This window comes from Enhydra lutris, unplaced genomic scaffold (genome assembly GCF_002288905.1).
Source record: "Enhydra lutris kenyoni isolate GAN:26980312 unplaced genomic scaffold, ASM228890v2 scaffoldscaffold3, whole genome shotgun sequence".
Lineage (NCBI taxonomy): Eukaryota > Metazoa > Chordata > Mammalia > Carnivora > Mustelidae > Enhydra > Enhydra lutris.
In genome coordinates this window covers 40,739,881-40,753,513 of record NW_019154087.1, presented here as the reverse complement: position 1 = coordinate 40,753,513, position 13,633 = coordinate 40,739,881, and the positions used below count along the sequence as shown (strand labels likewise).

Here is a 13,633-nt window from a genome sequence, read left to right as displayed (position 1 = left end):
CTTGTGATCTCTGTCAAATAAATAAATAAAAGCTTTAAAAAGAAAAAAAAGAGAGAAAACAAAATGATGTTTATAAAGGAAAAATCTGTGTACCTGTAGGAAAAGGAAGACTACTAATGCTTCTTTCTCAGTAAAATAAGGCTTTAAAAGGAAAGTCACAGTTAATCTACACTTTGCTACACAAACGCATGTTATGAAAGCATGCCAACATTCCAAAAACTGGTATTGGGCTTCCCTTTATAACCAAACCATTTCATTGACATTGAGGACATGAGCTGACACTGAAAGAGCTAAAGTGACCCATCATTTAAATGACACAAGAATACGAGAGAACATTTTTAAAAATATAAACCCAAGTGTACAGCCTCTCAAAAAAAAAGTTCATAGACACTTAATAATTGTTTTTAACACCAAAAAAGAAAGAACTGAGAGCACAGAATGTTTTATTTTTATTTATTTATTTATTTTTGAGAACAGACTGTTTTATAAGTAAATGTTTATACAATAATTAATGAACAGAAAATAGCCAGACCTGGTACACAGGAGGCTATGTAACTTTTTCCACACAAGTAAGTCTACTAGCAAAGTAAAAGCTAATTTCAGAAATAAGGGACATGCAGAAAGAAAGAAAGAAAGAAAAAAAGAAAGAAAGAGAACAAGAAGAAAGAAAGAAAGATGGGACACGCAACAATTTAGCTCAATTTGTTAAACCTTATATCCATAACACTGTTATGTTCATCATGATTTTGAACTAGGAGATACTGCTATTACTTCTAAATCATATGGTTTGTTTTATAGTAAATAGTTTTTATTGCTAAATAATGCAAGGTATTCAAATTCTTTTCACGCAGGTAATCCATGACTGTAATATCTACTTATTGATCCAAATATTTTTTAAAATATCTTTTCTATTTATATTAATTTGTTTAGCTACCACCACAAGCCTATAAGGTAAATATTAGGCCACAGAACCTCATACACTACATACAAATTAAACCCAGCTTGTTAGTTAGAGAGGAGCGCCTGGGTGGCTCAGTGGGTTAAGGCCTATGCCTTTGGCTCAGGTCATGGTTCCAGGGTCCTGGGATCAAGCCCCATATCGGGTTCCCTGCTCAGCGGGGAGCCTGCTTCCCTTCCTCCCTCTCTGCCTACTTGTGCTCTCTGTCTGTCAAATAAATAAATAAAATCTCTAAAAAAGAAAGAAAGAAAGAAAGCGAGCCAAGAGCACGTCTTTGGGATAATTCATTCCCAAAGAGAACCAAACCACTGGCCTCCTGAGCAATTTCAAATGACAAAAAAGTGGCAGCAAGCTTATGTCAAAAATACAAATTAAAATAAATCCAAAGAACTATTTCTCCAGAAAACATTTGAAGAAACTGCTAAACCTCTTCTTTATTTCTCTGGATTCTTCTACCAAGAATTCTAATGGTTAGATACCCAATTCCTCTTTAAAATTCCAGTTGAGGATAGGTTTTTCAATACTTTTCCAAATACTTCCCACTGCACAACACAAAAGGTTCACAGGCAATAGATCCTGTGACCTATATTCTGTGCTTGGTAAAAATACGGCATCTACAATGGGTACAGATCATCAATGACTAGCAAGCTTGGAAGCAAGTGAGAGAACCCCACACCCTTCAGAGAAAGTAAAGGGAATAGCAGTGATATAGCTCTGGAAATAAGCTTCCATAATAATTTCAACATGGAATAACACTATCTGATCCCATACAGGAGATAATTTATTTTACTTGAGTGAGGAATTGAATTTTATGCTTAATCTTTCTTTCATAAACAATCCGACATCAAAACAGATTCAACGTAAGCTACTGCAACGTTCCTCATATCCTTCTGGCAAAATGGGGATAACACCCCCATCTCTTGGGGCAGAAATCCGTATCCATGGTTTAAAACACAAAGCATAGTGGCACAGAACAGTTTTCTACATGAAGTATAAGGAGAAGTCTGCAGTCTTTGACACTGCTGAGCATAGACATTCAGAACATGCTAGAGCCCATTACAAAATCTCATCATGAAAAAATATTTTTAAGGGCACATGATGACTAAAACTCGGTAAGGTAAATGAACATAAGTGCTAACCATATAACAGAAAAACCTGAGTGTCATCCACCTCCCCCTGGCAAACAAATCAAAAAAATAGAAAAAAATTATTTACAAACAAAAGAAAAAACAGATAAACTGGACTACATCAAAATTTAAAACTTCTGTGTGTCAAAGGACACTCTCAACAGTTAAAAGATGATCCACAGAATGTCAGAAAATATTTGCAAATTTAGACCTGATAAGGGATTAATATCCAGAATATATAAGGAGCACTTACAGTTCAATAATTTAAATCTCCAATTAAAAAATGGGCAAAGAATTTCTCCAAAGAAGATACACAAATGACCAATAAGCACATGAAAAGGTTCTCAACAGGGCGCCTGGGTGGCTCAGTTGGTTGAGTGACTGCCTTCGGCTCAGGTCATGATCCCAGAATTCCAGGATCAAGTCCCTCATCGGGCTCCCAGCTCCTTAGGGAGTCTGCTTCTCCCTCTGACCTTCTCCTCTCTCATGCTCTCTCTCACTCATTCTCTCTCAAATAAATAAATAAAATCTTTAAAAAGAAAAGAAAAGGTTCTCAATATCACTAATCATGAGGGGAATGCAAATAAAAAACCACATCACCTGACACCAATTGGGATGGCTATTATTATTTTAAAAAGAAAAGAAAAGAAAAAAAAACAAACAAAATACTGTTTGGTAAGGTTGTAGAGGAATTAAAACACTTGCGCACTGCTGGTAGGAATGTCAAATGATACAACTGCTGTGGAAGATAAAATATTTCAAATAATCCAATAGCTCGACTTCTGGGTATAAATCCAAAAGAATTTAAAACAGAGATTTAAACAGATATTTATTTGTACAACCACGTGCATGGCAGCATTGCTCAAGGAGGGGCAAAGGGCAGGCCACTTCAAGATGGGGGTCACAGCAACATGAAAATTATTTTGAGTTAAAAGCAATCAAAAAAAAAAAAAAAAGCATTCAAGACCTGCAGACTCAAGAAGACTTTTCATCTCAGGGTACCTGGGTAGCTCAGTCATTTAAGCATCTGCTTTCAGCTAAGGTCATGATTCTGGGGCCCTGGGATCAAGCCCTGAGTATGGCTCCTAGCAGGGAGCCTGCTTCTCCCTTTACTTCTGTCTGCCTCTCCCCCTTGCTTGTGCATGAACTTGTGTGCTTTCTTTGTCAAATAAATTAAAAAAAAAAAAAAAAAAACTTCTTATGGGGTGCCTGAGTGGATCAGTTGGTTAAGCAACCACCTCAGGTCATGATCCTGGAGTCCCGGGATCGTATTCAGCAGGGAGTCTGCTTCTCCCTCAGACCCCTCCCCTCTCATTCTCTCTCTCTCTCATCTTCTCTCTCTCTCTCAAATATATAAATAAAATCTTCTTTAAAAAAAAAACACTTCTTATCTTCCCCTCAACTGCCTAAATTTATGTTGGAAAGGAGAACCTGTACCAGGAAGAGAGCTATTAAGAAAGATGCCTCTTTGCCTAAGAAACTTATTTGCATAAAGAGGGCAACCTTTGTTTTCCAAACATAATCTTCCAACTTTCTGCTAAGGTCTTTCTTCCCTTACCCTAACCACCCTTCTCCTTAACTCATACAAGCATCGTGTTATCTCACTGCTTTTGGAATTTGCATGTCTGTGTGGATTACCTGTACACATGCTGTTAAATTTGATTTTCTCCTGTTAATCTGTCTCATGTTAACGTGATGCTTAGTCCTACTAGAAGGATTCTGAATGGCAGAGGAAATTCTTCCTCCCCTACATTCACAACAGCCAAAAGGCTGAAATAACCCAAGTGTCCAAGGACAGAGAAATGCATAAACAAATATGGTATTCCATACAGTGGCATATTATTCAGCCTTTAAAAGAAAAGAAATCCTGACATATGCTACAATATGGGTGAACCTTGAAGATAACTATGCTAAGGAAAATGAGCCAGTCACCAAAGGACAAATAGTGTGATTCCATTTATATGAGCACCTTGAGTAGTCAAATTCAGAGACAGTAAGTATAATGGCCGTTTCCAGGCACTAAAGAAAGGGAGAATGAGGAATTGTTGTTCAATATGTACAGAGATGCAGTTTGGGAAGATGAAGAGTTCTGGAGTTGGATGGTTGTAATAGTTGTACAATAATGTGAATGTATTGGGGAGCCTGGGTGGCTCAGTCGGTTAAATATCTGACTCTTGATCTTGGCTCAGGTCATGATCTCAGGGTCATGAGATCAAGCTCCACATCAGGGTCTGCACTCAGTGCAGACTCTGCTTGAAATTCTCTCTCCCCTTCTACCCCTCCCCATGCTCACACACTCTCTCTAAATAAATAAATAAATTCTTTTACAAGGTAATGTGGATGTATTTAATGTCACTGAACTATATGCTTAAAACTGGTCAAGACAGTAAAAATTAACAACCTGTATAATCTGTACAAATTACATATATATATAGACACACACACAGACACACCCACATACACACACACATTCAGCTTGCAATTCACTGACTTATCCTGATCCTCAGTTGACTCTGTACTTGTCTCTAATTCAAATTCTTAATGAATTTTCATTACTTGAAAGATGTAACAGCACTTTCTCACAATCAAGATCCAAATTTACTTACCTATTCTGGATTCCTGTAGCATCATTTTTTAGATCATAGAAAATGGCACCTATAACCAATCCCAGGATGATTGTTACAATTATCTTTTCAAAAAGAAAAAGAAAAACAAGTTTTAATGCAAGATAAAAACTTAATACACCATTTATTATTACAAGATATATAATCAAATTTCTCCATTGAGATACGTGCTTCCAGTGGTTCAAAGTCCTTGGGTGAATATAAAACAGTGTATGTTATGAGACTGCTTTCTAAATTAAAAAATAATTGATCCATGTTGGAGAGGCTGACAGAACACAATAGACACCCCTGAATGCCAAGGATCCTCCCAGTGATTCACCAGGCCAATTCAAGGTCCAGTTCAGGCTACAAGGCCTGGGAAGGCCAGCAGAACAACGGAAGCATCTGGCTAAGTCATTGGAGGTGTAAAGTCCAAATGGATAAGAGTTCTGACCTGAACTCTCAACCTTTTGTTCCAGTGAACACGCAGTTTTATATTTCAAGAAGTACAAGTAAAAACAGGATATCTTTACTCTTATCATTATAAATAAATACAATTTTTTGAGCACACATAAAAAAAATTCTAACAATGTTATTCTGCATGATAAGGAAACAGGGGTTAGCTGACCGCCCACACGACCTAGAGGACAGGGCTTGCCTGCACTGGAAAAGTGCAAAGTCATAGCCACCAAAGCATTCAGCCAGCTCTCTCTGAGGGCACTCAAATGCTGTCACTGCCCTTTCTCTTGTCACAGCTCCTCTAGCAACCTCAGTCCAAGGACCTACAGCCAACAGTATAGAACTAAGCTTCTTAGCCATTCTTACCTGCATTCACTTACTCTCTTTGGAGACTCCTAAGAACACTTGTAGTGTTAAAAAAAACTTTTGTTTTTAAGACTGACAAAATGGGGGCACCTAGGTGGCTCAATCACGTCTGCCTTCAGCTCAGGTCATGACCTCAGGGTCCTGGGATCAACCCCCACAGCAAGCTCCCTGCTCAGCAGGTTGTCTGCTTCTCCCTCTCCTACTCCCCCTGCTTATGTTCCCTCTCTTGCTGTGTCTCTCTCTGTCAAATAAATAAATAAAATCTTAAAAAAAAAAAAAAAAACTAATCTATAGTCACATGTTAAATATCCCAATGTAAAGATGAATCTCTAAGAGTTATGATAGTGTTTTCCAAATTGGTTTGATGAGAAAAACCCATGGCACATTAAACAAACATTAAATCCTTTTATACAGATGATCCATTTACTCCAAGGTCGTTCAAATACAACCTTTAGTTAAATGGCATTATCAGAAACAAAGTCTGAACCACATAAATGACTAGTTGAAATCTAAGCATGGCTGTAATATTACAAACATGAGATTTATCAGCAGGGAGCCGTAAAGCAGTTTAATAGCCTCACATTCAAACACTTAAAGAAGTGAACATATATACCAGATTAAAAACACTAAGCCAAAGGTCAGTAAGCTAGAGTCTACTTCTGTTCAGCCCTCTAGCTAAGAACAGGTTTTACCACTCTTCTCGAAGAGTGAGAGAAAGAGACTATTTCTTGCCACATGAAATTTAGATGAAATTCTAATTTGTGTCCATCAGTAAAGTTTAAAAAAAAAAAAAAAAGATGGACCAATGAACTGGGAATACTAGAGGTTTGTAGAACAGAGCACCTGAGAATAACAACAATAAAGGGATACTAATCAACAACTACCAACAGAGCCAGCCAAAGGGGAAAAGAACATGATTTCCTCTTCATCAAAAGAAAGTTAATGGGAGAGCAAATAGCCTTATTTAGTAGAATTCAAGCCTGCTTACTATGTTGTGTTAATTGCCGACTGTTTAGGTACCTAGTGCTTTCCTAAGATGAGAACTCCTAAATGAAGAAGGTCAATGATGAGGAAGACCACTTGCACACGGGCTCCTCCCTGAGAGAGCAGATGACCCCTGTGACCTTCAGCTGCATTCAGTGAATCTAGATGCCAGCTTCCCTGACCTTCTGACTTCAAACGCAATCAACCCCCTTCCATTCTCTCCCTCTCTCTCTCCTTTCTTTCTCTCTTCTCTTCCTTTCTCCCACACTGTGCTTCAACTTTCTCCATAGCTCCTTTTACCATATGACTTGCTATCTAGTTCATTACTGTATGAATTTGTCACCTGTCACTCCTCATAGGAAAACAAGTTCTATGAGAACAGGAGTTTTATTTTCACCCATTTTGTTCACCCCTGTATACAAGCTCCCAAAATGGCACACATAGTCAATGAGGACTTGCTAAATGAGTCAGGAAACGAATGTGTGCTGCCACCTGAAAACCCTAAATGTGGCTAAACACTTCCTTTATTTCACCATCTTTGAAGAAAAGATTTTTTCAACAAAGATTACCCATTACAGCTAGTCTAAATCAACAAAAAGTCTTAATTAGGTAGTCCAAAAAAAAAAAAAAAAAAAACACCACCAAAAAAGCTTTCCATAGGTAAAAATTTCATGGTGTTTCACTTATGCTGTTGGCTATTTTTATATCCCAAATGGAGTGGGGATAAATAAATGGAAGCTTGAGTAGAAGATAAGCATAACCCTAATAGATTATATCAGAACCTAATACTCCCACATGATTATGTCCCAGCATAATCCAAAGAATCTGCCAGGTTACCTGAGCTATAGAGGCCTGGGGATTACCCAGTAAGTTTTTGAATGAACGCTTGGAAATCCATCTGAGTTGATGACAGAAGGTGGTGGCATAGGTGATCTCCTTTAAGGCTGAGCTCTTCCTTTTCTGACCCATTAGGAGTTTATCTAACTCATCTTTCGTTTTTCTGTGGAAGTCAGAGTTGGCATAAAACTCAGCTATTTTTTCCATGAGTGGAGTACCTCTCTTGGAAGGATCTTCAGTCTCCTTGACTTTGGAATAAAGGTGGATAAGAAAGGGAAACATTATTCATAAAGTAACAACTGACTTAGTCCATTTTCCTGTAACCCCTTTCTTCGGTTCTTCCCTAACATCATAATTCTAATGCTTGAGTATAAAAAATTATTAGATCTGTCATTGCTTTACAATATTAGAAAAATAGTTAATTGCCTGACTGCTTCCATAAACCCATGAATACAGCAAAGCTACTGCCTTCTCCTAACTATAACACTTGAACCCTAATTCTTTTAAAATAGACTTCTTACCAGAAGGAGTTATAATTCTTGATATACAAACCTGGTCCTTGTTTTCTTCTATATGCAAATATATAAATTGCCAAGTTTCTTATTTCAAAACGTTATATAAATGGGTATTTTTAATGAAATTTCCCCTTAAAAGTGATAATATCACATGAATACTCATGTATACATTCAGTCAAAAATACACCAATTATGGAAAACAAAATCTATGTTGACCAGTGCTATAGAGTGAATGTTTATGTTCCCTCAAGATTTATATGCTGAAACCCAATCCCCAATGTGATCGTATCTGAAGGGTGATTAAGTCATATGAGAGTGTAGCCCTCATGAATGCGATTAGAACCCTTATAAAGGAGGCCCCTCCTTGCTTCCGTCATGTGAGGAGGCATCGAGAAGATGGTCACCCATATTTGAACCAGGAAGCAGGTTCTCAACAGATACTGAGTCTTTAGTACCTTCACCTCGGACTTCTGAATCCAGAACTGTGAGAAATAAATGATTATTGTCTAAGCTACCTAGTGTATGGTATCTTTGGTAGGCAGCCCAAACGGACTAAGACAACTATTATCAGAGGACAGCATTAATGTAAATTCACAAAGCCATGTTTTCCTGAGCTGCCACATGGTTAAACTTCAGCCAATTCCATTCACAATAATCTGCGACTCTCAACAGATTCACATACCTTCACCCTCTTGGTCCTCTCTGTTCAGTTTCACAGCAGAGGAATCTCCATTAATGACATCCAGGAAGAAGTCTGCAGGGTTATTATAAGGCTCACACTGGTAACCTACAAAAAGAAGGCAACTCAGGTATATAAACTTGATGGTCTTGGAAAGTAAAAACTCACTTTCAGGGGTGAGAGAGTTGAGGCAGGGGAAGAGAATAACTTCTCCCTCATCTCTTTCTTTCTTTTCTCCCCTCTTCTCCTTTCACTGATTTACCCTTTCTTTTTTATATATTCAATCACACGAAATTTCAACAATGCTCCGTCTTCCAGAAAAACAACATACTCAAAGCCAACCTTAGACTCCCCAAAAGTATGAAGTTAATAGCTGGTCCTTATTCATCATAATTCATGAGACCTGAAACAGCTATCAGTATGCTCTGTTTGAAGGAACTCCTTCAAAAATCTAATTTGGTCCAACGGGAAAAAATTAAGTTAAAAAAAAAAAAAAAAAAGCTGTAGCTAGGACAAATGCTCCTCAAAGCAAGAATGCCAGGGCACAGCAAGACAGCACCTGGGAGAGGCCAGGGGTGTGTTCGGTTCTCCCAATTCACCTGCCAAATGATCATGCGTTGTGCTGTCATAATTCCAATATAGAGAACAAATCCCCAGAGCAGCACTCCCAAGAGAATGTGACTGGCACAGGTGAATGCTTATCTCAACTCCTTGTGGCATGATCCTCTGACTCAAATTGACCTGTAGTTTATTAGGTTCAACGCCCCTAAACTCCCTAGACCTTGTGTGCTTATTAACTTTAAATGAGAGAGATTAAACAAAAATCTTAGAAGATGGCTACTGAATATTTAAAACTGTATTTGGAGGGGTGCCTGGGTGCCTCAGTGGGTTAAGCCACTGCCTTCGGCTCAGGTCATGATCTCAGGGTCCTGGGATCGAGTCCCGCATTGGGCTCTCTGCTCAGCAGGGAGCCTGCTTCCCTCTCTCTCTCTCTCTCTCTCTGCCTGCCTCTCTGCCTACTTGTGATCTCTCTCTGTCAAATAAATAAAAAATCTTAAAAAAAAAAACAACACTGTATTTGGAGTCATGGAGCACCATCTGTAATCCTATCCAAATACCTCTAAAATGAAACAGACTGCATGAGTCATAAAAAAAAATTATATTTTTCCATTCTAAATAGAACCAGGCAGTCCAAAACTGTCAGAAGTGTTGGCCCCTCAAAGTAAGACTTACAATGAGTCATTCTATTGACTGGTAAGTCTCTTATACCCCCTCAAAGCCTAAATCTGTAATTTAATGCTACTAGAAAATTTTAAGTAGCATCTTCATGAATCCCAACCACAGCAGATCAACATCCCATAAAAAGGAATGACATGAGAAAGCCTGATCCATAATCTGGACAAGAAGACAAAATATTTGGGGATATTATGAGACCTTTTCAAAAACATTCGACTGACAGATAACTGGTTATGAGGGCAACACATTCACTGAACTGTTAGTGAAAGGTCACCAGAACTAGGAAGACGGTCAGTAGAAATATTCATACATAAGTATGCAGGCATAGTCGAATAGGACAGGAAAGAGACCTAAAGAACAAGGTAGCACTATAAAGTGAAGAAAAATTCTAGCACCAAACTCACCAAAGATGTTTTGGAGTGGTGGAATCCATAGTATGTCTACTCAAAGACCAAACAGCACTCCTGGAGACCTCCATTGCTCTCTTTCAGGTTTCTTTTAGTAAAGGATTTTATTGTATGAAAAAGTCAAGCATACCTACTGACGCAAAGTATCCCAAGGCCTCCTGGGCAGGCCCGTGGAACATTAGTTTTCCTGAGGCCAACAAGGTGAGGCTATCAAACAGCCTGAAGATAGAATAACGAGGCTGATGAATGGAGAAGATGATCGTTCGTCCCTGATCAGACATCCTATGTTAAAAGCAAAAAAATAAAAGTCATTAAACATCTAAAACTTGAACATCATGGCAACTTTAATCATCTATTCTTAGTTCGACTTGATTTTCTCTTACTAACTCCTCATTTCATATTATCTGATTGTTAGGGGACCTAAAGGCAGTGCTTTTATGAAACACTAAGGTTTCTAAAGTGAGTTCCATGGGCAGTTGACATCAACCAGAATATTCATGAAAAATGCAGATCCCTGAACAGTCTTCTCAGATATACTGGACCTAATGAATCCATATTTCACAGGCACCCAGGTAATCTGTAAGAACACTCAAGTTTGGAAACATATCATGGACTGAATGTTAAAATGATGGTTGTATGCCCCATTTTCACTGATCATTTAAATCTCGCTTTGTAGGAATTGGTTTTCATTCTTTTGCCCTAATGATACAATTAACATTACTGAGTACTTACTATGTCTTTGCTATTATATACTTTCATAGTTATCTTAATTCTCACAATACTTTTACCAGGCAGTACCAATAATATTATTACCTTTATGTTAGGGATGAGATGTAGAGGGTTGAACGACTGGCCCTAAATGTCACTGTAAGGGGCAGGGCTGGGATTTGATCCCTGGTCTGATTCCAAGGCCAAAACATTGCTAAACTACATTTACATGGGAGGTACTACTCATGGATAGAAGAAACAAAAGGCCAAAATCACTGTTGAAAACCTGTCATTATTGAAAATATTTTATAAGCAGTATCATATCAATTTAAGCATTTTCTAAGCACCTACTGCATGTTAGCAGTGGGTACAAGGTTGCTCTGCCTTAAAGAGGATCAGGCCAGTAGATTCAACCATTTCAGTACAGTGTGGAATAAAAGAAGCTGAGGGTTCCTTATAAGCTAAATGGAAGACCATAACCCAGTCTGAAGATAACATAAGTAGTGCATCAATGGAGCCAACTAGAGTAAGCCAAGAAGAGAAAATGTAGTCAAGCGGAAGGAAGATGGCAAACAGACTATGCAATAACAAGGTCTACTAAGGAGACTACAAGTACTTCCGTGTCATTGCAATGCCCGGATGTGTGTTTGGGGATCGAGGCCAGGGGGAGGGGAAGAAGCTATGAAAAGAGACTGCCCCCAAAAACCAGCCCATGACAAGTCCCTTCACTCAGAAGCTGCAGCTTTTGTCAGAGGGCAAGAAAGAGCCAGTGAAGGACCAGAAGCAAAGAAGTGCTTCCATGAGAGCTTTGTGGTCTAAGGAAATGGCATCAATATCAATATCTCCTGGGAGACAGGAAGACTCAAACTCCATCTCAGAGCAATGGAAGCAATCTGATGTTAACAAGATCCAAGTGATCAGTGTGCACAGTGGTGTGTCAGAAATTCTGGGTTAAAGCCCTCCAGCCCAAGGAAAGATGCCTATGTGCTAACTAGTGCAAAACAGGATAAAACACGACAGAGCCCAGAGCATTCCACCATCCTCTAATGAACAGTTAACACACTGACAGATAACATGCATTCCCTAACAGAACCTGACCCATGACTTGGTGTCTTCACTTTATTGTGTAACTGCCATCTCAAACTTAAGATGTCTAAAATCTTCCCATTTCTTCTTATCCTGGCACAGAGACCTGTTAGGAGGGCATGAGCATCTGAGGAAGCACGGTAACAACAAGGAGGGGATGCCATAGGAAGAGAATGTGTGTGGTAGCTTTTAAAAAATTGGGGTGGTAGGGAGCAGTCCCAGAGGTGGTGGGCAGAGAGCATGGCCAGCGTGACGAGGAGATCAGTTATATTTAACAATTAAGTTACTTGGCTTAGAAAGTAAGTAAATGTATTGAGATAATGACAGCTAAGTTTTTGCCTGTTTAAAAAATCATTTACAGGGCGCCTGGGTGGTTCCGTCGTTAAGTGTCTGCCTTCGGCTCAGGTCATGATCCCAGGGTCTTGGGATCGAGGCCCACGTCAGGCTCCCTGCTCAGAGGGAAGCCTGCTTCTCCCTCTCCCACTCCCCCTGCTTGTGTTCCCTCTCTCTGTGCATCTCTCTCTATCAAATAAATAAATAAAATCTTTTAAAAAAATCATTTACAAATATGGAAATGGCAAAGACTAAAAAGAACATTCAAGTGTTAGACTGGATTGGAAATATTACGCACTCATGGGTTTTTTGATACACACAGGCTAACAGAGAGATAATTACAGATGTATGTTTGCATGTATCGTTCTATTCAAACTATATGCATATGAATACATAATAAAATAATGTTCTAAATATTTCCCATATAAAATATAGAACTAGCAGTGCCTGGCTGGCTCAGTCCATGGAGCATACGACTCTTGATCTTGGGGTTGTGAGTTTGAGCCCTATGCTGGGTGTAGAGATTGCTTAAAATCTTTAATAAAAAAATACAGATACATATTTCTGTGTTATATATGCACAGACATAAAGCACACACATGTACACAAGTATTTCCTAGGTATGTCTGCTAAGTTGGTCTGGAAGCAATGAAATGGCAGTAGCAGTGAACACACTAAGTAATTAGATCTTGGTTTCTAAATTCTGACTACAACAGAAGGTATCAGGACTCCCCAGAGAAACATCTGACACAGGAAAAGTACAAGATGAACCTGCAACATCTTGTTGACCATAAAGTAAAGAACTGCTTGAAGAATGATTAGGAAACATGTCAAAAGGACAAAAAAGTCAGACTGAAAGGGCTTCTAATGGCCAAATAAGGGTTAATCTAATCATAAATATGTAAGTTATATAATCCACTGATCCATTAACGAAAATAAGAATACGAGAAAACATAAATGGGGAAGGAGGAAAAGTTCTTTACAGTAGAATGCCAACTAATATATGTAGAAAGAATGATGTAAATAGAAAATCACTTGGCAACCATTGCACCAGTAATTGATAGAGGCAGAAATTGCTAGTATATGTTAAAACTGGTGGGTGGAGATTTGTTGAGGAATAGGGTACGGACATATTATCTGATCATCTCAAATACCAACCAGTTATGAAGGGAAAAATAGTTACTTCATAGCAGGTAAACCCAGCAGACACCAACACGACAGGTGATGGTCATGAATATCACCCATGGTAGGAGAAGTCAAAATCAGGCAGCCCCTGATTATGCAGAACACGGCATCGTTTCTGTGGTACCCCTGCCAAGAACTCATGGCCTGAGTC

At 38.7% G+C, this 13,633-nt stretch overlaps 1 protein-coding gene across 4 annotated transcripts in view; it reads right to left on the bottom strand.

Moving 5' to 3' along the window:
* Positions 1-13,633, bottom strand: part of LOC111155589 (ATP binding cassette subfamily G member 2 (Junior blood group)) — a 157,068-nt gene that overhangs the window by 12,132 nt on the left and 131,303 nt on the right. For all 4 annotated transcript variants that reach the window (XM_022515852.1, XM_022515842.1, XM_022515867.1 and 1 more), the window contains 4 exons: positions 10,302-10,453; positions 8,532-8,636; positions 7,335-7,582; positions 4,692-4,774 (listed from right to left, as the gene is read on the bottom strand). In XM_022515852.1, coding sequence (XP_022371560.1) covers positions 4,692-4,774; positions 7,335-7,582; positions 8,532-8,636; positions 10,302-10,453 — 588 coding nt within the window. The remainder of the gene's footprint in view (positions 1-4,691; positions 4,775-7,334; positions 7,583-8,531; positions 8,637-10,301; positions 10,454-13,633) is intronic.